This window comes from Lissotriton helveticus, chromosome 5_1, assembly GCF_964261635.1.
Source record: "Lissotriton helveticus chromosome 5_1, aLisHel1.1, whole genome shotgun sequence".
Taxonomy (NCBI): Eukaryota; Metazoa; Chordata; class Amphibia; order Caudata; family Salamandridae; genus Lissotriton; species Lissotriton helveticus.
The window spans coordinates 477,817,910-477,841,435 of record NC_136065.1 but is presented as its reverse complement, the minus strand read 5'-3'; the positions used below and the strand labels follow the sequence as shown (position 1 = coordinate 477,841,435).

The 23,526-nt window shown below is 43.8% G+C and overlaps 1 protein-coding gene and 1 pseudogene across 1 annotated transcript in view; both read right to left on the bottom strand.

The window, feature by feature from the left end:
- The window catches only part of PDPN (podoplanin), a 333,969-nt gene that overhangs the window by 24,417 nt on the left and 286,026 nt on the right, over nt 1–23,526 (bottom strand). Inside the window, exon 4 of the mRNA XM_078642769.1 lies at nt 11,693–11,804. Coding sequence (XP_078498895.1) covers nt 11,693–11,804 — 112 coding nt within the window. The remainder of the gene's footprint in view (nt 1–11,692; nt 11,805–23,526) is intronic.
- Nucleotides 22,112–23,196, bottom strand: LOC144756457 (uncharacterized; annotated as a pseudogene).

Genomic DNA, 23,526 nt, shown 5'->3' with positions numbered 1-23,526 from the left:
AAGGTAAGAGTCTCGCCGTCGGCCACCGGCTACACGCCTAATCGCGCTCTTCGAGTTCGATCTTGGGCACTTCTTCGCCTTATTGACCACGCACCCCTTGTCTTCCTCTCTAGGAGCTGCCCAAACTCGTGAGCAGTCCCAGGACAAGACGCCACCAGGTACTGATACCCCCAGTGCGTGTTCGGTACCTACCAGTGACCCATGCGTCCTGTACCTAACAAATGCCTTTTTCCTTCCAGTGACCAGTACGCATTGATTTCGTAAGCTGTAAACCACGCATCCTTGCATGGTTTTTGTAAGTTATTTTCCTTTTGCCTTGTGGTACACGACCCCACACAAATAAACAGACCTACTCTCCACATTAGGCACCCCTAATATCACCCCACTTTCTGCGGCCATCACCACCCTCACTTCGCCCTAAACACCTTATTCCTTGCCCCTTAGCCGCCCCGAGTGCGCCCTCACCTCCGCACTCCCTATCCTCATCCCATCCACGCCTGCCCGTTCCCGCCTTCCACCCTCATCATTATCCTTCCTTGTCCACAGCACTGTATTCATTAAGAACAACCCCGTCCTGATGACGATCCCGACTCAAGGGGATCGAAACGCCGTCGACCACACAGCTTGAATCAAATGACGCATATGACACTTTCAGCTTTCTTCAAGAAAATAATTGTCTCAAGTGATTGTAACTTGTCTATTATAATTGAAGCTGCAATTGATGTATATACCACATTCTATGCGCCACCAATGCTGTTTTTAAGCACTTGCACTTCACTTCACTGAAACTGTATATAGCACCTTGCACCAAGTGCCACTGGGTTGTCACAAGATCTAATCTTTACAGTGCTGTTGAAAACTGTAAACATATGTTGAATACCCTTGTCCTTGGTAAATAATACCACCGTTCCTCTAAAATCCTTTTGACTCCTTGTTTTCTGTTCTCAGTAATGCCTTCAGGCATGCACAATTGAAATTGTCTCTCAATAATACCTGTTGGGAATTGTTTTTGTTCCTTGTGCATATGGCAGGGCAAAAGGAGGCTTGATCATCTGGGTTGCAACCTCTCTTAATTGTGAAGTTAGTTGTCTGCCAGTAATGTTCAGGAGATAATGTTAAAAGGAGGAAAATGTTTTAACAATTATGATTTTAAATTTTCTAGCGTTTTTAGAAGAATAACGTGGATAGTTTAGCCTCCCTATTTAACTTAGCAGATACTTTCTCAAATCATAAAGCAGATTTTTCTAGTTTAAGCAATTCTGCTATTATTGATGGAGATTTTAATGCCAGGAGGGATTTGATGTCCGCTGTATGGTGGTCACTGTCTGGTTATCTTCATATACCTATTGAATCGAAAAAGGGTTTCCTGTCATAATGGATGATTGTGGTAATCCGCGGACTTTCCTCTCTCAAATTCATTACAGAGAGTAACCCATTGGAAGTCCATGTGATGAAGACCCACTTGACCTTTTGTAATGACACCTTTGTTGGCAGTTCAACCATTATTGATTATATCTTCATGACTAGTGATTTATCACACAATTCTGTTAGTTCATATGTTGTACCATCCAATTTTAGTGACCGCACCCTGTTATTATTAGTCTTACAGTTCTCAAGGCATCTAGTAGTTCAGACTGAAAAGGTGTACTAGGATATGGAAGTCATAGAAGGGGTTTGAAGATTGAAATGGGATCGGGTTGACATTCTGTTCAAAGTAATCTCATATCCAGTACTCTTAATGACATTTACAACTGTCTCCCTACAACTGAACACACTGATGTCTCAGTTCTTGACTCTTTTAAGCTAATATGTGGCTCGGTTAACCCTTTATTAACAGCAGAATATGTCTCTTCTAAGAATAATGATAATGAATGGTTTAATAATGCATATTTTCAAACCAACAGGAAGCTGAGAATACACCCTGACTAGGATTCCAAAATCTAGGGTGGACGTTGCTGAATGCAGACTGCTACACAAAGAAGTTGTTAGAGCCAGGAAAACAAACTATAAGATAAGGCCTTGGATGATGTACTTGTGTCAAGTTCAACATTTCATACTAGTTATTTCTGGAGACGTTTTGCTTCTAACTTTTTTAATCCCAATAACAACTCGGCCTTAGATCTAGCAATTGCAGCCAATGACTGGACTAAATACTTCTGTACTATTTATGGAGAGGTTTCTCTGCACATTTTGTTACCATATAGAGTATGACAGTACCTTTCAAACTAGTGCAAGCAGGACCTTCTGCCACCTTGAAGTTAGGCGTGCAATTATTAGCAGTCCTGCTATGAAAGCGTCCTGGCCCAGTTGGGATCATAGAGACCTCTCTAAAAGTAATGTAGACCTCTGGGCCCCAACTATTGCCAGGCTACTCAATGTTGCTAGTAAACTAAAAGTTCCGTACTCTTGGTCTCAATCAATAATTGTCCCAGTTTATATAAAGGTAGCAGATAAGATCTACTTTGCTACCATCCTATCTCTCTGATAAATTCAGTGGTGAATATATCAAGGAGGGTTATTATGGAATGGATCCTAGGTCCTGCGTTGGGCTGATGATGAGTGGGTTTTTGGTCTGGGTTGTGAACTGTAGAACAATGTCTTAATCCTCATCTCATAATTGAGAAGTTTGCTGTTGTTAAAAAGTGCTCGTTGTACCTGGCCTTCATGGATCTCAGTTCAGTCTTTGAGTTAAGAGGCCAAAACGGTATTCCATCCTTGACACTGCTGGCATTGACCAAGGTATTTTTTTTGTTAAACCTCTGCAGTGATTTAAATGCTAAGGTCCATTATATTACAAAGGGCGGCTGTGCTGAGGCTTTTAAATTGGCAAAGGTAGTCCGACAAGGATGTAAGTTAGCTCTGATTTAATTTAATTTATAAAGCAATGATCTAGAATCTTTTTTAACTGCAGGATATAAAGATCTTCCCTATATCGGCAATAGTTTGATCCCTACCCTACTTTATGCAGATGACACTGTCTTATTGGCTGGGACACCTAATGCCTTAAAAACATTACGTAATTGTTTTGAAACGTTTGTGGATCATAGGAACTTACTAAGATATTTGCTATGGTTACTGGTCTCAAATATGTTGAATCAAATTTTTCCAGCAAAGGACTTCTCCTAGAGATGGTTAAGACCTTCTCATATCTAGGAGTGGTTGTTAAGTGTACTTTCTCCTGGAAAGCTCTTCTTAGATTAAAACGTAGGTTCTTTATGCATTCCTGCTGATGCATGTTTAATTTTGTTGATAGATTGGGTAAGTATATGCTGCATATGCGTGATTATATCAATCTAAATGTATTTCCATAGCATGTTATGGTGCAGTTGACTTGATGCAATGTTAACCCAGGACCCCTACAAACTGAAGAAAATAATTTTTGCTGACTTCATCTATCGCTCAAAGTTGCTCACACTTTTTCTGTCATAAAAACGTGGAATTTCTTATTTGTCAAACAGAATCCAGCCCTCTCCTCTCTTGCTATGGATTTCTTGTTGGATTAACCTATGTACTGCCTTGAACAGATTGATTATTAAAGATTTGTTACTTACGAAGGACCATAGTAAGTCGAGATGGCTATTTTATGTAAAGTCACTTTGCACAGAATTGGGAAGATCGGGTATCTTTGACCATCCAGAGATTATCACAAAGAAAGATGAATTTGGGGCTTAGACTATGTTTTTTATCAACTTGGAGCCAGGACAGAGGATTTTTAGAAGTGTTTAATATGTCTGTTAAATCATGAGCTGTGGGTAAGACAGCTCTTATGATGAAACATTACCTCTTTACCGTACATGAATCATAGGATCGTTATTTGCTGACACGTTTTAGGGTGGGACTTCTAATATATTCTTTATAATTTCCGGTGGGCGGGATGTTGCAAGATAGTGTTTGTTTTTGTCCCTTGATGATGGGGCTCCTTGCAAAGTTGTATGCTCTTTATGCTCTTTAGTAAAGTTTATACATTTTCACGTCAGAAGCTCTTTGTATCCATTCCCTAAAAATGCACATTTTTTTAGTGTATTCCAGCGTGACTTTCTGAACAGATGCTTACATCATCTCTAATATGCTTTGCTGTGTCATTATTTGTCTGCTGCTCTAAAGATTCAGAAAAGCTATGATACATAACATTTTGCTGACATGAATATTTAATCTGTTTTATCCGTTTATGGTTTTTTAACCAAAACAATAATCATGTATTGAGTTCTCAAAATCGTAAATGAGAGATCTGTTTTGCTTCTCTAATGGTAAACTGTATTCTGCTACCTTAAGGGTTTTGTTCAATTCACCTTTATTTATCTAGCAGCCAATGGTGATATAAGGTTCAGGCTTGGCTTTTTTTCACAACCACACCTTTCCTAACTTCAGTGCAAAAAACAGTGAATACATTATAAGCCATTTAACTTAACAATAACGTTGTGCTCTTCCGTGCACTATTATTCCTAAGAAACACCGTGATCATTGCTTTTGGCTTTTTCTCAATCTCTCCCTATATTCATCTGACTCAAAAAAAGGCAAGGCATTTAGGCTTTTCTTCCAGCCTGCCATGTTATTTACATAGCAAGTTGTTTCCTGACTATAACTAGTCCCTGTGCTTTCACGTTGGGTGGAAAAGGTGGGGTTGGAAGACTCTAAAGGGGGATGTGGCTCAAAAAGCTTATCTAAGAAACCTCAAAAGAAGTGTAGCCTGTCTAATATGTGATGAACAAATTCATAAATAGGTATTTTCCGTCTAGTAAGACTCTATCTCAGAAACAAGATATTTATTTTTCAGTTTTTGTAGCACCGTTTGCCTGGGCCATAGTCATTAAAAATCGTGGCACAGTAAATATAAAAGTTGTCATAACCCTTGGCGATTCAAGTGAGCAAAGAAGATTACTTGGCTATTCAACTTGAATGAAATTGTATTTTTGACTCTTTAACACTGATGTTGACCTTTTACTCCTTAGAAGTTGTTACATGTAGATTTCCCTTCACCTCCCCCTCGTATTACCCCCCACGCCATGTCCCCCGCCCTCTACCTATGCTGGCTAAAGCTTGAACGGTTTTAATGTGGGCTGGGAACTGTGTTGGGCTAGGTCCAACCTTGCCTTCGCCCAACACCCTATGTCTGCAGTGCTGACAGAAGGCATTAGCTGAAAAGGGATAAGGACTCCTTTGTGAGTTGGATTGAAGATAAGAGCTTAGCTGTACAGTGAATGCTGTTTCTGAGTACTCCTACTCCTGGGGTACTTAAGAGCATGCCAGCAGGCCTCAGATTCCTCGAGGTATGGTGCATAGATTTTAGGGGATATAGGGCATGCCTCATATTCTACAGAAAGGCCACGATATTGAGCCCTAAGACGAACAGAATGTGAGGCACAGCAGAGGAGAAGAGTGAATGTGCAGTATGACCACACAGAGGTTTTTCAGCAGCTGATAAATGACAAACACTACACAATCTGTGTGCAATAACAAACAGGCTGGCCAATGGGCTGGGCCTTCTGTTTTTGTGTATTTTCAAACATTTCTGTGCTCCTCTAACTGCCCAATGATATGTGAATGAAAAACGAAACCCCTGTGCCTTTATGAGATCGGCACATTTTTAGAGACAATATTCAGCTACTTGCATTATGATGGATGTGCCTTCTAATATATTCTTTATAATTTATATATACAGAACGTACCCTTTGCAAGGGCTGCTCTTCAATCACCTCGAGAAGATGTTCAATTTAAAGCAGGGTGCTTGAAAGTGAGATGACCTTTTGGTACAGCCAGGGCTGTATGATGGAGTAGTGGATAGTATGAGGTGTACTGCTACAATCCATAATAGTAACACGTGTCATTCTCAGCACTTAGACAACGGTAGCAAGTGTGAAATTAAATCAAGGTATACATGTATATATTACAGAGGTGCAAGTACCGCCTGTGTATCCATGGCTATGTCAGAGTTCACATTGAAAGGCATTTTTTGTTTCTTTATCAGTCAGCTCTAGTGTGAATTTCAGGTAGTTTCAGTGCACAGGTCGTGCATCAGTGCCTTGACCTGCACTGTCTGTGACTTCCCTATTCTGTAGTCTGCCTGCCAGCTTATCCTTACCCTTACCCTGGCTAGATGTTTTATGATGGCCACTTTACTTCTCAAGCTCTGCAAAGGCACTGAAGCACTGAAGGAAGTCGGGAGCTCACGTCATCGCTGCTGTGCCATCACACTTTATTTGAGTACCTTTTCCATTTCCCTGTAAATCCTTTCTTATTCTGCTCTGAGGTGCATGTCCTTGATCTTTTGACTTCCGTTCATACAATGCAACAGCATACACTCCATATGTCGAAGTCAATAGATGGCGCCACACTGTTGTCATCCGCCCCCTGCTTCCCCACGTCCAACATTGGCCCATCCGACCCCATATCATGATCACATGTTGTCTATCTACCGACAGTCAACTAAAACAAGCATTGGAAATGCAATACAGCGCACATTCGTTGAAGTTGGAGCTATTGGCATCATAAATGCCAATGTTTTTTCCCTAGTCTATAGATATGCCCTCTCCGCCTTAATAAAATGAAGAACTCTGTTGTGTTTTTTTTTAATGTAGTACACCTGCAATGGTGCCGTAGCGCTGGGAGCGAAAATGTCAGTTCCGACTCCACGTTAAAACAAGCAGTGTAGTGGGGTGCAGTACCATAGGCTGTCACTAGGTTTACCTTGGCACCTCTTTTAGCCACATATAGTACTGCACCCTGCAACATGGTTAGGCAAAGGATATGGTGCAGCATTGAGAGCTGCCGACTATTGAGCTGGGGATGCGTGCTCGAGTCTGCTGTCAGGCTCAACATCCTGTGATAATGGGCTGATTGTTTAATTTCTTCGAGCCCATGGCTGGGTGCGCTATATAAATAAAAGCGTTTGTAAAGTTAAAAAAAACGAGCAAAACAGCAGTGGCCTCGAGGGGTGATGGGGGCCTGCGAGCAGTGTTGCGGGAGTTGTGAAGGGGAAGCATGGGGAGATTGAGGGATATGAAACAACCGAAGCAGTGTTTTGGGTGGCATGGGGGAAGGCATGGGGGATAAAGCATGGGCAAGCAAATGATGCGACTGAATTTTTATTGTACAACTAACCAGAACAGTTAATGAGCAAAGAAGTAGGACAACTAAAAAAAGAGTTCTCTCTAAGTATAAATACCCTGAACAGTAAGAACACATGTAAGATGGGCAGTCTTCATGGATGGATACAAATTTCCAAAAGGAGGGACTATTAAGTGTATTTACGAATGAAAAGCCAGCACTTCTAAAGGACAGCAACAGGAGCCATTGAAAAAGATCGTAGTTTTTTCAAGCCCATATCCTAGATACAGCATGTCTCGAAGAGACAGAGCAAGCGCTGCCTAGGCGAGACCTAAATGGTTTCTTCGTAAAGAGAAGTCAGGTGGGGCCAACTATAACAGGCATTGTCGTTTTCCTGTAATGCAACTTTAAAAGTCAATAACATTAGCCACAAACCAGATGAGCGCACACAATCTAAAACTTTGCTTTTCTGTTGCATCTGCAGTTAAGCTGAACTGCATTTTACATGTCTGATGGGAAACCTGTGGGAAGTCAAGAGTCCTCTTGTTTGTGCTGACTCATAATTGCAGTCATTGAGGTGTTGACCCCCCCCCCTCTCATTGTTTAAATAAAAGGAAGTGATATTTAGAATGGCAGCTGGTAACTCTCGGAAATGGTGGGCATAGGGTACTTGGTGCTGCTACCTTTTCTTTGATGTTGTTTTTGCAGTTATTAAGACCAAACTCTGCCAACAGTATTGGAGAGCTTTGCCATTACATGAAACAAACAAGACAAGATGTATTATAAAAAAATAAAACATAAATAATCAACTTACTCCAACAGTCGATCTTCTTTACCCCTTCAGCCCGACTCTTTGAATTCCATGCCCTGTGAAGAGCTAAGCAGTACTTGCTGGGCGGGCAAAGTCAAACTAAAACACCAGGCATCTTAGCCAATGAAAGCACTGCTCTCATGCTGTTTATAATGTTAAACAGCATAACAGCACTGTTAGGATAGGATAGGCTTGGACAGGTGACCGCAGCGCTCCATCTGAGACTGATGGGGCTGTGTTGTTGCTTTTCTAGCTCACTGAGAGCTGTGTCTAGGGAAACCATGAACTGCGCATGTCGAGTAGACCATTTTCAAAATACCGGCAAACCTGACATGCGCAGTACAGTCAAAGTGCCACAGTTGCCGGTCGGCAACAAAGCCATGCCTACTAATGCTTACCAGGAGAGGCAGCTCCATGTGGTGGCATACATACAGTTTGTATGTATTGTGTGAGGCATTGCATGTAAGTAATGGTTGCAGTCAGTGGGTCTACACCCCTATCTAGAAACTGCCCCAGAATATTTACATTAAAATAGTCTCCTATCTTTCCTTGTTCTAATGTTGTTCAAGTTTGACTTTTTGATATTTTATACATATATCAATTCGCATTGAATTAACATGTGGTTCCTGTATTATTTGTAAATGGTGTAGTAAGTTAGACCTTGAAATAATTGAATACAAAGCATGTTCTTTTGGTGGTAAAAAGGGAGTCAAGTGGTTGAATAGCATGATGTGTAATCAGTAAAACTGGGTTTAAGTCCCAGCTTCTCCACTGCACCAAATTGTCTGATGCTACACAAATCTCTTTACTTAATAATAATAATCCACATTTGTAAAGTGCAAACCATCACCCGTTGGGGTCTCTAGGAGCTGGGGGATGTCGGGAAGATTAAGCAAGCTATTGCCCAAGGTCACAAGGTGCTGGGCTAATCTGCCTCCGGCCCCGGGGATCAAACCGTGATCCCCAAATTCCGGGGTCAGTCACCCTGGCCGCGGCGCCACACCTCCCCCCTTTACTTCACTATGTGTCATTTAACTAAGCGTCATCTCTAAGACCACCTTGAAGAAATTCAGTTCATGATGTGTGCTATGCAAAAACCTAATTTCCAGATGGTTTTTATAGAAAATAATGCTGCTTCACTTACAACAATATTGGTCAGATATACACTGGTACATGATAAAACAGGCATACCCTAGCTCACCCATGGCAATGGAAGTGGGGAAAGGTTAATTCTAAAAAAACAAATACTTTGGGGGACGTGGCCAAGATGGCGGGCGCGTGAGACGTCTTTTCATGTCTCTCTGATCCTGCTGCTGGCCTAGACAGCCCACCAATATGAACTTTCCCTGGCACAGCAGCAGAGGTCGGGGAGGAGTGCCTGCTTCTACATGCCGCCCTGTAATCTATGTGGACGGCTCCCAGGCTGGTCTCCGTAAGTGAGCTTTGGGGTCACGGAGCCTGGGAGTGGACGCAGATGGGTTGACGATCCGGCCTGAGTGAGGCCTGTGCATCAAGGCCGCAGATAGGCGTGGGAAGCATCTGAAGCAGATCTCGCCCAGGCGGGGCTCCTGTACATCTTAGGAGCGACCGTCAGGCCGCCCGGATAGCACTGCACCCGCTGAGGCCTGCAGAGGGCAGCCTGTTGGATCGGGTATCTGCCCGGGCTCAGGCTAACGTGAGAGCTGGTTTCTCCTGCCCGACTCGCAGCCAGAGATGAGCAGGAGGACCTGGCAAATCACTGCTGCAATTCAAGGGTGGTCTAATGCCGCATTGCTGGGCACTGCCTGTTAAAATTGGGGGCAAAGCGTAAGGTGCGCACAGGGGACTCTATCCCTTGCTGCAGCTGGGACCTGGGCTCTCTGCACTGACAGACCCCTGGGGTCCATTCCAGCTACACAGAAGAGGCCTGTCACTGGCGAGGGCATGCATACAGGTCATGACGATTTTCCCCTGCATGAAGTGGCCGGTATGTGAAGACCAGACGGCATTGACAGAAGGCCATCTCCCCCTGCATGTTCGTCATGCACAGGGATGCTAAATGAGGGATTAAGGCTACTAATGCGCTTCTACTATATGCATCATCCTACATGGTATGAGACAAATCTTGACTGCAATAAACTTGAATATAGCCCACAACGACATAGGCGCCCACCCAGTTGCCGCCTACCTATACACCTTACCCGCGGGCTGCAGCCTGGAGCAGGAGCTGAGGGACAAGGCAAATCACTTGTTTTACACACCACAAGTCTGCTTGGCCACCTGGGGCAGAGGGGATTACACAAAGTAACAGCACAGTATCTCCTATTTCCGCTTACCGGCCTGATCCAGTCCAGCTAAAATACACAGTGGAGCTATATGTGCCATGGACCTTGTGGGGGTCCAGGTGCAATGGTAGCAGTCTGGTCCAAGAAGAACTTTACCCTGACTGGGTGGGGAGGGGCCCGCAATGGGCAACACTATTGGGGTAGACTCAAACCCCAAGTTTTGCCAGACATTAGTTCACCCCCACCTGGTGGGACTGGGCATCATATAAGAGGCAGTTTTATCATCATGCTGATATAGGCTAGGGCTTCACTGAGATTTATCCACCTCCAAAATGAGAGCATTGCCTACAGGGGACCTTAATAAATGGTGTCTTCTCTCAAAATTTTAATAGAAGCCAGAATGTGTACGCCTTGCTTACTTTACACACAACACCTGAATATCAGACTTATTTCAGCAGAAGATGGGTTCATTCATGCTCCAATATCTCTGCTACCACCGAACGTAGGCTCAAATGAGCCCTGTATCTCACAATCACCCGGCAGCCCACTGAGCCTCAAACAACGGTTATAAAAAAGGATAAACATGGTGATCTGCGATGGTCACAAGTTTGAACTACACACGGCTGCACACACATTTCTACATATTGCATAAATGTACTTAGGTAAATGTCACCACTTTTGTGCAATGGTTCGTTTCTTTTTTGCTTTTATCACAGAGAAAATATTTAACCCTTTTGTCCAAACCCCTTTCCTGCAATCCCTCAATCATTTTCGGGATGTACCCTTACCATTCCTACCATGAACAATATTTGCTCATTCCTTTTACAAGAGTAAATCTCTTGCTATATTCAGTCTGGAAATGGGTAAAAAATAGATGGCGAATGCACAAAGCTCTCAAGTCCCCAAGGGTGTTCTCAAACTTTCATGGGCATTCCCACTGTGGAAAAATTTGCTTCATGCCCCTGGCATATCCTTTACTGATGCACAATATTACAAAATTTTAAGGTAATATTGTGCAGGAGTAAATGGAGTTATGATCCTAAGGTCACCTTTGTTGCAAATCCTGCAATCTTAAATTAGGCCACACACGTGCAATTTGAATTTACAAAGATACATAAAATTGGGATTTGAGCCCTGGGTCTCCCGGGACCAAAAATAAATAAACACATACATACATATATATATGTGATCAAGGTTATGATAACACGACTGAAGCGCGTCATGTCAATTTGCACGGAATAAAGTTGCACTGAAATTAGAACCAGCAGCACGATATGGTCTGTACCTGTGTTTCTCCATTCAATTCGGAGATTGGGACTGTGATTGTATATATATATCTATATATCTGCAATACCTCGCAGATCAACCTCGCATGCACGCGAAATCACGAGCGTGGACCCAATTGCAGTGCATTATTTTATTTCCTTTTTATTTTTTATTCTTTTTGCAAAAGTCAAGATTATATATACACACACACACACACACCCACCCACTCTCTCTCTCTCTCTCTCTCTCTCTCTCTCTCTCTCTCTCTCTCTTTCTCTCAGAGAAGTGTCAGCAGATCTTTACTTACGAGTACCTCCCGGACATCTTCTTCACAATTATGATGATGATGGCACTGAGAATTCCAACACCTAATAATACTCCTGCAATGATTCCAAAGATCGCAGCTGAACTCAGGGATTCTGTGAAGGGGGAACAATGGGAACCATGGCATGAGTTTATTTGTATACTAATTTGCAATCCTTGATTCAGAGAAACCATTCTTAAATTGTTTTAACAAATAATTTCTATTGTTTAGTTTGATAATCTAATATTTCAATTCCTGTTCACATTACCACAGTCTATGTACATGGTGTAGATCAAACAAGCCATAATGGGTAGTCTTATCTGTCAGCTTCATGCATTGCAGCAGTGTGACAAAGTTTTTTTTTTGTCATTTTGTTCGCTTAGCTAAATTTGGTATTCTCCTTCACATGTGGCGGTGTGGTTCAGTGGCAGCTTGACTAAAATTGCACTATGCAGATAAAGTATTCCCTCTTGGTTCAAAATCACATTTTTCCCTCTTCTGAGGGTTAGAATGTCCTTGGCATGCAGAAGTACCTGGGAATCAGTTGTTGGCAGTTGCATTTTTTGGGCTGATCACATACTTGTTTTGAAGATTTTAAAGTTTAGTTCCAATTATTTTCAATTAAACCTGTTTTGGAATGAACGCTGCAGTGTGATCGGTCACTCTGCTCCGTGTCCTACTCTGTCTACTTTCTTCATTGGAAAAAATTAGGAAAATGTATTAATTTTGCCCCTCAGCCTGCACAGAACACACTCGTACACCTTCAAGAGCCTCCCCACGCAGCATCCAAGAGCTATTTAAGGAATTTAAACACCACCACCATTTTGGATGTGGAAAAAACTGTGAAATTGATTCAAAGGACCCTTGTCCTTTTCATATTGTCTCGTCCCTTCCTGAATTTTTCAGCTCCCATTTAGAGGAGCTTTTTAATTTCCTTCTTCACATGGTCACCATTCCCGCTGTGTGTAAGCACACCAATGTTATTCCCCTTTTCAAATAATCTTTGGCTGATCCACCTGTCCACTCTAACTTTCCTGTTTCTGTCCTGCCTTTTATTTGGCCAAAATTATTGAAAAACCTATTAACTATCAATTATCTGTATATTTATAGTTAAACAATCTTCTGGATTCGTCACAATTGCGAATTAGGGCTAAGCACACCACCAAAGAAGCTCTGTTAGTAGCAACCAATAAGATCAGGTTGAGTCTGGATGAGGACAGGCCAGCTTTTATTATCCCACTCAACCTGTCTGCGGCTTTTGATACAAAGCTGCATGCTTTTCTGATCAAAACACTGCAAGAGATGGGGAGATTCTCCAAAACTCTGGCCTGGTTTCATTTGGTACTTTCAGACAGAACACAAACCATTCATCTCTTTCTATTCTTATCTGACCCAGTCATCATCCCATGTGAGGGTCCAAAGGGATCATCTTTTAGCCCCCACACTCTTTAAAAGCAATATGGCACATTTAGGCACTCTCATCTGAACCTCTGGGTTTGTAATTGTATCCTATGCTGATGATATCACATTTCAGTCTCTATTGTGGACAATCCAGAGACCTCGAGGGGTAAACTCTGTGATTGTCTTAGCTCATTAGCTCTGTGGGTGATGGATAATTGTCTCAAACTAACAAGACCGAGGTCAAATTGTTTGGAAAAGCAATCTCCATCAGGTCCCCTAATTGCCCTTACTTTTGCATATGCCTCACCTTGCATATGCTCCATACCCAAATGGTTTCCTTTTTCAAAAATGTGTCCCTTATCTCGTTCTGTTTTCTGTCTAATTGCTTTCTCAAACTATTTAATTCGAACTACATATACATCTAATCAAATGGTTCAAACTGTTCACTGATTACCAAACACTTTCAATTCCAGATATTTTGAAAACCTCTAGTAATATCTTTAAAAGCCTGCCTTTCCCATGTTCAGATTTTTGCTAAAATGTAACTTAAAACACCAGATATAAAAACATTGATTTAGTTACTTCTCCAAACATTTGATAACATCATTGTAGCTGCCAGGATAGCTAGCCATATCCCTTAACTAAAAGATATTTTCTGTATAATTGCATCAAGACCTAGTGTGCATTTGTTTGTCAAGTTATGGGCACTGAGAAGGTATGTTGAATCCTCTTCCTGATTTCTCAAGGAAAGGGTGACTCTTCAGTAGCCACAGTAATTTCCTGCACAGATTAGTATACATGGAAGGTGACAAATACTTCTTATGAGGGTCCCAGATAGGAGGAAACACACAAAATGTAACTCCACCCCCAGCAATCTTGTAAATCTTGAAGACAATTAGTAATGAAAAGATTAGCACAGCACCAAACTCCTACTACCATCAGGAATGAAACAATCATATCCACAATTAAAATGCAGAAGATGGGTCCAACTGGAAGGAGCAAAAATCAGGGACAAAAATGGTAGAGGGCTATTTATAAGGCTTGTATGTAGCTCTTCTCTGAAAAGCATCACATTCACATGGTAAATGACGACGGTTAACATCTTTCAACCAGCGCTGCATTCTGCGATGCAATTGCCACAGACACCAGAGTAACTCATGTGGTGCGAGCATTCCAGGTGGCTGAGCACAGTGTCTCAGAACATGCTGCCCAGTGCTTAATTTGAGCCAGTGGTTTCCAGAGCTCAGCACCGGCACTTAATTGGTTTCCGGTGCTCAATTGTCATCACCACACTTATGACAGTCTGCCACATGATGGCGCTGCTTATCTAATTTAGAGAGGACCAGAACAACAGTTGTTTATGAATACAATAAATAATCGGAGAGGCAGGGTGAAAGCATAACCTTACCACAACTGAACTCAGGTAACTTGTTTCAACTTAATTTTGCAGTGTACATCCTTTAAGGGCTAAGGATGGGGAAACGCAAGGGGACCCATCAAACTGTGGACGAAGCTAGGGAAGAGGCGTTGCCAAACCCAATTAAAAGCTACCTCACATCTGTTATGGGCGCTATTGAGACTGAGATTGACAGGGTAGAGGCAAGGGTGGACTCTGCTTTTAAAAATTCTGTTCTCCCAGGACCAAAGATCACAGTCCCCATGGAACCTGCATAGAATCAGTCTTCTAGTCACACTACCCATGACCACCTAGCGACTGTAGATTTTTCCCCTTGACCCAAGGCCATTATCCCCAAGCTTTCTCCTATCTTTCTCCTATTAATTTATGTACAGGACTCACAAATCCAAACAACACATGAAGGGACATCCCAGGTGGAGAGTCTCCCATTCTTGGAGAAGAAAGCCGTCAACATTTCCTCAGCCCAGTAGAAGCTTATGGAAATGATGGCTTCTTGAATAAACAAGGGAAGACTCATAGTGAACAGAACGCAACAGAGGAAGTAGCATACAAAAAACAGCCAAACTCACAAGAAGATGAAAAAAGATGCCTGAAATCCACCCACCAAGAGAGAGCTCTAGCAGGCACCCCTAAGCCTAATCATGCATCTGTTGGCCCATGGCTCACTCTCAATAGGGATCTGATGGCTAGAACTCTACATAAAGGAATGGGCATCCGACTGCACATACCCCGTAATGCACACTTTATATAATTGTGTTTGAGAATGTACCCAAGCTAGATCCAGCCCAAAATGAGCCTCATACATCTTAATTGAATTAAGTTTCCTTCTGGCTAAAGAAATATTCTGGCTGCTCAAGTAACCTGTTTAATGAAATCATTACCACAAGACGAGTCTCATGGGTCAGCCCATTCTCAAGGACATCACAAAGAGACTGTATAAATATTAATGTTAGAGATGCAGGCTTAGTTTTAACTTTACTGAGTCGACTCCATTACACATCTCCTACCATAGAAGGCATTAGAGCTCAGCCCTTAGGTTTCTTTTACCAACCAAGTTTTTTAATGCCACCAGCTCTCCAAGAAGGCCATATGCAGTTACGCCGTAAGCCTGATGAAGGAACATCTTAATACCAACTGCATTACACCTGTACATCCACCAGATTTGTGGTATTGTCCTCACTAGGAAACCAAAACTCACAGTTACAGCCACAGCCAGGAGAAGAAGCTGCGCTGATTCAAAACCCCTCAGTGATATCTACATGTACCCAAGATGTAACGAACCGCCGGGCCAGTCAGGGAAACACTTTAAGCATTGTCTCATGGAGCGTGGCGGGCCTGCATACCAAGTTAGCAAATCCAGACTAGAGAATACTGGTAGAAGAACACACTATAATCTGTTGCCAAGAGACGTGGCTCAAGGACCCACCCTACATTGATGGATACGCTTCTTATTCAGTCCTGGCCATCCCCTCTAAGACGGGTAGGTAAAAATGAGGACTGACTACCTTTATTTCTGTATCACTAGAAGATACAAGGACACAATAACTTATCTCAACACCTTATTATCATCTGTTGTTAAAAATCCTCCCAAATCCCTATGATTTACTGCTGATTCATTTATATTACAACATATTTGATCACACAGTAACTGAGGTGATAAATGTTTTGGAGGATGCCATAAATGATGGTTTTGCTTTGTTCACCCTAAGTTGGCAGGGTATGCCCAGACATGGGTACCTTGCTAGCTTTGCCAATGGATTCAAGCTAGCATGGCTGATGACGACCGATTAGCCAGAAACCGGTCCCAGGATGCTTGTTTCCGGTTCAGAGAAGACGTGGCTTGGCAGTTCGGGCTGTTCCCATGAGGCACAAGGTCAGACTGATTTGCATATGGCCATGTCTGAACTGGGGTGGCGGAGTGAGCTAAAGAATGATGATGGATTAAACCCAGATCAGTTGACTGGTGGTGAGTGCTTGAAATGTTCAACACTCCGTCCATAATCCCCTTTGATAAATGAAACGCAGCACGCCCATGGGAAAGAACTCCAAATTATTTGGGCGGGCGATTATAATGATCGAAACTGATCAGTGCCCTTGCACATTTTAAGCATAGCCCCTATGGGTACTCCCTAAATAGGGTTTTTATAGCTAGAGACCTGATATTTGCACAGAAGTATGATCAAACCAGTGACTTGCAAACTCCAACTTATGTGGGCTCACACTCAAATTCGAAAATACATCATATACTAATCACTAAAGATCTCCTACCCCTCTGTAAAGAGTGTAAAGTGCTGATTAGATGTCTAAGGGACCACAATCCAATCTCAATGTCACTTGACATAACCCTGGGGAGACAGCTAGGGACTAAACAACAATACAAGTCCAATACAACAAGAACAGGAGTATAAACGTCAAGTGGGGGAAAATTGATAAGGAGGCCTTCTTGAGAGATCTTATGACAAATAAATGGGAAAAAGTTAGGTGGTCCTAAAAAAGGATGCGGAACCAGAGAATATTATGCAGGCTTTTACCTTGCTAAAGAAATATATAGAAACTAAACTAAACTAAAACCCTAGAAAAACAATTGAAGCCCCATGATGGTTTAATAGTGCATGTAACGCAGTACACAGATCATTAAAACAGGCTTTACGCGTACGTCCGGAAGACAGAGAAGGAAAAGTCAAGGCTAGGAAATCATATAAAGATGTGAAAAAGGAAGCAGGAATTAGGAGAAAAGGCCTGGGAAGATCTAATGAATGAATGCATGGCAAGAGATACGCATGCTTTGTGGCAGGTCGTAAATCCAACAACTTTGTTGTGGGACGAATCATCCAAGCTAGAAACAATCATAGCAGGAGCAGACTGGGTAAACTATTTCACGAAAATATTTTGTCATGACCCACAGATCCCCATCTCTGACGAAGTAGCTCCCCATGGAATGAGTACAGCCTCGACCCTGAGTCACTCAATTGAGATAGAAGATGTCTCAGCCAAAGAGTGCAGTCCCTCGGAGAAACCCCGGGTCCCAATAAAGTACCAATGGACCTTTACAAACATCTCCACAATTCTGGGCCCCGATAATAACCAATGTCACTAGAAGTGGATTAGTAGAACCCCTAGTTAAGACCTGGCAGGAAGCCATTATCGTGACTATTTTTAACAAGCATTTACAATGCAACGGTTTCGCCTTTGCCAAAGTTAGAGCTATTGGCATTGTAAATGACAATATTTTTATTTATGTGTTGGTTTTGAAAACAGATAAATAAATGGCATTGTCATTTACATTGCCAACAGCTTAATCTCTTGCAAATGTAAGACCTATTGTACCCTACTGGATTTCACTGAAGAAATTCAGAGTCTGGTCTGCAGGTGTCACGTGACAGATGCCCAATTGACAGCTGAGGGGGTTAAATCGTGCTGGGGTGGCACATTAAGGCAACGCTTGCTGAAAGCACTACACTACCCTACTGGAGTGTCAGTCTTTTTGGACATGGTTCACTCACTCATCTTGAAACAGGAAGCTCGCCACCAGTTCCACAAAAAATACCATCATTAAATCTTTCCTTTTTAAGGGTTGGACATTTCAGTTGGCGTCTGCTCTCAGTCACGCTCGTCTTGTCGCCCATTGTCAATCACGCGCCTCTCTGTGCCTGGCTGTCAAGTGCCGGCGCCATCCTAGTGCGTATCTTCAGTCAGCCACGGTGTGCTAGCCAACCGAACTGCATTATGGGATGGCATGGTGGGTTAAAGAACCTGTTTTACAAACATGTGTCCGTGCTTGTGAGGAGGTAGTGCACCTGTTGAGGGAGAGAGAGTGTGTTTGCATATGTGCGTGCATGCATGTGTGTGTGAATAAGCACTTCCAAGATTTAGTGGGACTAGAGTTTTTATCTACAAATCATTGTTTTCAGCTGTGTTCTAATGGAATCAAAGCAACACTACACCCCCCATAATGCATAGTGTGATCACATAAAAGTACAGAACTGGAAAGAGTGTCCATAATGACCAGCAAGACGGTTTTCACCCTAAGAAGGATGTGCTTCAGTCTCCAGTGCCACGGGCGAGTGGAAACACACACTGTGCTGGTGGAGAAGTAGAAGAAGTACAAGTGTCCATAGAAGAGAAGTAGAGGGGATGCACTCTCCATTCCCTATGCACTCTCCACTCCCTATGCATTCTCCACTCTCCACTCCGTATGCACTATCCACTCCCTATGCACTCTCCACTCTCCACTCCGTATGCACTATCCACTCCCTACGCACTCTCCACTCTCCACTCCCTACGCACTCTCCACTCCCTACGCACTCTCCACTCTCCACTCCCTACGCACTCTCCACTCTCCACTCCCTACGCACTCTCCACTCTCCACTCCCTATGCACTCTCCACTCTCCACTCTGTATGCACTATCCACTCCCTATGCACTCTCCACTCTCCACTCCGTATGCACTATCCACTCCCTATGCACTCTCCACTCCCTACGCACTCTCCACTCTCCACTCCCTACGCACTCTCCACTCTCCACTCCCTACGCACTCTCCACTCTCCACTCCCTACACACTCTCCACTCTCCACTCCCTACGCACTCTCCACTCTCCACTCCCTACGCACTCTCCACTCCCTACGCACTCTCCACTCTCCACTCCCTATCCACTCTCCACTCTCCACTCCCTATCCACTCTCCACTCCCTATGCACTCTCCACTCTGCACTCCCTATGCACTCTCCACTCTGCACTCCCTATGCACTCTCCACTCTGCACTCCCTATGCACTCTCCACTCTGCACTCCCTATGCACTCTCCACTCTGCACTCCCTATGCACTCTCCACTCCCTATGCACTCTCCACTCCCTATGCACTCTCCACTCCCTATGCACTCTCCACTCTCCACTCCCTATGCACTCTCCACTCCCTCGAGCTGCACTCCCTATGCACTCTCCACTCCCTATGCACTCTCCACTCTCCACTCCCTATCCACTCTGCACTCCCTATGCACTCTCCACTCTGCACTTCCTATGCACTCTCCACTCCCTATGCACTCTCCACTCTCCACTCCCTATGCACTCTCCACTCCCTATGCACTCTCCACTCCCTATGCACTCTCCACTCCCTATGCACTCTCCACTCCCTATGCACTCCCTATGCACTCTCCACTCCCTATGCACTTTCAACTCCCTATGCACTCTCAACTCCCTATGCACTCTCAACTCCCTATGCACTCTCAACTCCCTATGCACTCTCCACTCTCCACTCCATCTTATACCGGTCCCAAGGTTAAACTGATGTCAATGAGAAGACCTTATAGACAAAAAGTTTGGTTGGAGAAATCACATTATCAAGCAGTGCTATGGCATCGGTTATTAAATGCTAATATGTTCAATGACGTGAAAGCATTTTGGGATGTCCTCAATGAATTGGAAAAGGGAGGCAATAGGGCCTATACTGTTAATATTAGGGAGGAATTTAAGTATCAAACATACGTTTTTTCAATAATAAATTACATAGGAATTCTAATTTATTTTTTCAATACTAATAGCTCTTAGAAAAGCCCTTGAATAGCGTCACAACCACTTAGTCCCAGTATAAAGTCTCCGAGTTATCAAGTATGAGGCAAACTGAAGGAACTGCAAGTTTCATAGGCTGATGTAGAAGAGTTGTCAACGGTTCGGTCCCAAACAGAAGCAATCAGTAAGACGATCCTCAGGACACTGTCCGTAAACAATCAAGGTGGATCTTTTGAGGAAGAATTATAGGTATATACAACTGTACTAAATAAAAAAAAATAATAGATAACATGCCATCTACAGAATACATCCTTGCTTTTATAACTCTGAGATTTTATAGCTGGGCTACGTGATTGTTACATCATTCAAGCCTCTTCTATATACTATTATGGAATTCAATTATTGCTGTGCCCTTATTGGTGTGCATTGTCTAATGTGGCTGGTCATATCCCTCTAAAATTATTTCATAATTATTCAATTTAGTACTGAAGAAAACCAAATTAGAACTCCTATGTAATTGAGTACTGAAAAAAACTTGGATTAAATTGCTCATTGTACACGCCGTTAAGCCTCTTCATCAATTGAGCATTCATTCGATATATTTCTTTTCCCCAAAAAAATATGCCTATATAATGAAATTGATTGTGGATTGGAAATTATGCGACCACTCATGAATTTTTAGATTTCATAACACAAAATAATTCCTTCAGACGGTCCCTTGTTGATGTTGTTCAAGAGCAATCTCCCTGAGGGAATTTTTGAATTGCGCTAGTGTTTTTATAGTAGTGGTTGTGTTAGATGTCAAGAATACACTGTATTTTCAAATCTGAGAGCATACAATCTTTCAATGACAGTTACTCACCTTTGCTAGGTCCCTCACTTATAGGGTTACAACTTGCTCGATGTAGTCAGGACATATCATGTTGTGCGTGTTTCTACAACTCGTTGCCTTCATCTTTATTAGTCCAGTTGGTTTGATTGTAGCAAACCAAAGCTAGAACTTTTAGAATTAATAAGGTTGTAAAAAAAAGAAGCCTAAGAGCTGAAACATATTTTCCTAATAACAGTTGGTAAACCCGCTGCCCTTTTTTATTGCATAGGGTACAGCTCTTATAATAATTATGCTCTTTAGATCACACCCCATAATAACTATTATGAAATTTTACGACACCCATGTGTCTGGCGCACAGATGCCTAATTGTGCCTGTCTTGCTCTATAACTGGTACTATAATATTGCAATTGTATCTATGTAGGTCTTACACACCTTACGAGGCATTTAAGAATTTTGGGCCGGCAGGAAGCTGCTCCGGAACCTAAGGATAATGTTTAATTCAGTGGTTATGGAGATTAGTTACATGCTCTCAAGGAAACCATACATGTATTTACTTCAGGTTCTTTGTTGTACATTGATGGGAGTTCGGCGTGATCATTATTGGAGGGGATGGGGTTATGGGAGTTCATGCATATGGCTGGTAGGATTAACAAATTAGCTAGATGGGATTAGATACTGTTAATTGTCAAGGGTATGACTTTCAAAGCAGTGATCTTTGGATTGCGGTATGGGCAGGACACTTGCAAAAATACAATAATAGAATACAAATATTTAATAATAATAGCAATGAAGGCAAAAATGCATGTGATTTGGAGAATGTTTTGAGTCTACACCATTTTTTCTTGCAAAGATATAGGAATTGTTCATTTTTGAGACAGCATGCAATCTGATGGTGCAATCCGAGGGTGCAATCCTGCATGAATTTAGAATCTACAAAATACATAATTCTCACCCATCTAAGGCAAAAGTAGATCTTCACCCTGCATCCCAAAAACATTTTTCAAGCCAAGCTAAATATACCATTTGCAGTGTTTGTTCCTAGTCCACATAGTTAGGAGTGCTTTTGTGAATTCATCAAGACTCTGGGTTTTCAAGTGTTTTTAAAGGAGGAGCGGCGTGATTGTCTCACATGGACCATTAGTAATGGTTATAATAAGCAAAGACTGTCTCCCAGTTGGGGAGACTCCCTACAATTCAGAGGGGCCTTGACTGATTCCAGGCCTGTGCGGCTGTGCCTAAACGGCTTGTAAATCTTGAAATCTAGACAACACTAAGCTGTGCCCCTTACCTTCCAGGTCAAAAGCAGCACATTGATGATAGCCAGCAGAGGACAGGGTCCGTTTTCATTCTGGATAACAATTGGAGTCTTCTGCTCCTTCCACAGTAACCACTTGATGTGATAGACAGACTGCCCAGTGCCACGCTCCCGCCCCGCCGGCTCCTCCAGACCCTCGCTGACACTGAGGTCCGAACTGGGGTGGGAGGGCAGGTGGGAAGATGACTCGTGGGAGTCCAGGCTGGGAGAGGTGGCTGCAGGGGGAGAGCTGGAAGAAGGAACTTTATGTGGGGATCTTCCTCCGGGTGTGGAGGGGGGGGTTGGGGACTCACGATGACAGGTGGATGAAGAGGCCCCGGGTGGCAAGAGGGTGGGTAGGGAAGCCACAGGCAGGGGCTTCAATGAAACATCTGCAGAGATTAAGTGGCTGGGCGGGGCAGATCCGGGTTCCAAGGGGTTTGGCGAGGTGGAGAGGGAGGGCAATGTGAAGGGTGGCGACAAGGGGTTGGGCAAGGCAAGCTCGGAACCTGACGAAACAGCCGTCAGGGGTAGGGGTATGCGAGGACAAGCCTCGGAGAACGAGGGGTCTTGAAAGGCAGTCTCTGCAGACTGAGAGGTTTCAACGGTGGTCTTGGGCTCTAAGTGGCTATGATGAGGAGAGGCCGCAGGTGGAGATGGGGTGTGAGAGTCCTCGTAGACGGGCAGTGGGACAGCCCTGAGGGGAAGGGGATTGGGATAGGCGGCGCTGATGTTCAGCGAAGAGGCCCCGTACGGGGGGGGGGCTGTGCTCGGAATTGTCCGGGGCTTCTTCGTGCTCCCGCTGCCTAGGGAGCAGGGAGCCGCCGCTGGCCTCGGGGCTTCCGGGAGGTGCCCAGTCCGGGGGTCCGGGACATTGTGCCTCGGGGGCCTCCCCCTGTGAAGGTGCGCTGATGGGGCCGCCCTGACTGTCGTCACAAACGGGTTGCGGCTTCCATGGCTGGGTGCTCATCCTCTCCTCCGGGATGTGGGCAGCTATTCCTCCTCCTCCTCCTCCAGCGAAGTCCGCTGCCTGCTCGCTCTCCATGCGGCTGATCGGAAGGTAAAAATGTCAAGCGGGAGGGGGCGGGAAAGGGGGAGGAGAGACGCAGAAGACGGCCGGAGCAGGAAGGCGGGTGCCGGCTCAATGCCGGACCAGATTCGGGGGCGGGAGAGAACACGGACGGCGGGAGGGGGGCGGGAGAGGACACGGACGGCGGGAAAGGGGAGGGAACGGGAAACAACGTAACTCCGCCCAGGGAAAAAATCTCGGGAACGCCCCCGAATCTGGTCCGGCCTTGACGGACAGATCCGGCACTCAATGGCTAGCCTCCATTTATGGAGCTAGCCAATGAGAGCCGGGGGACGTTCCCGAAGTCCTTATTGTCAACAAA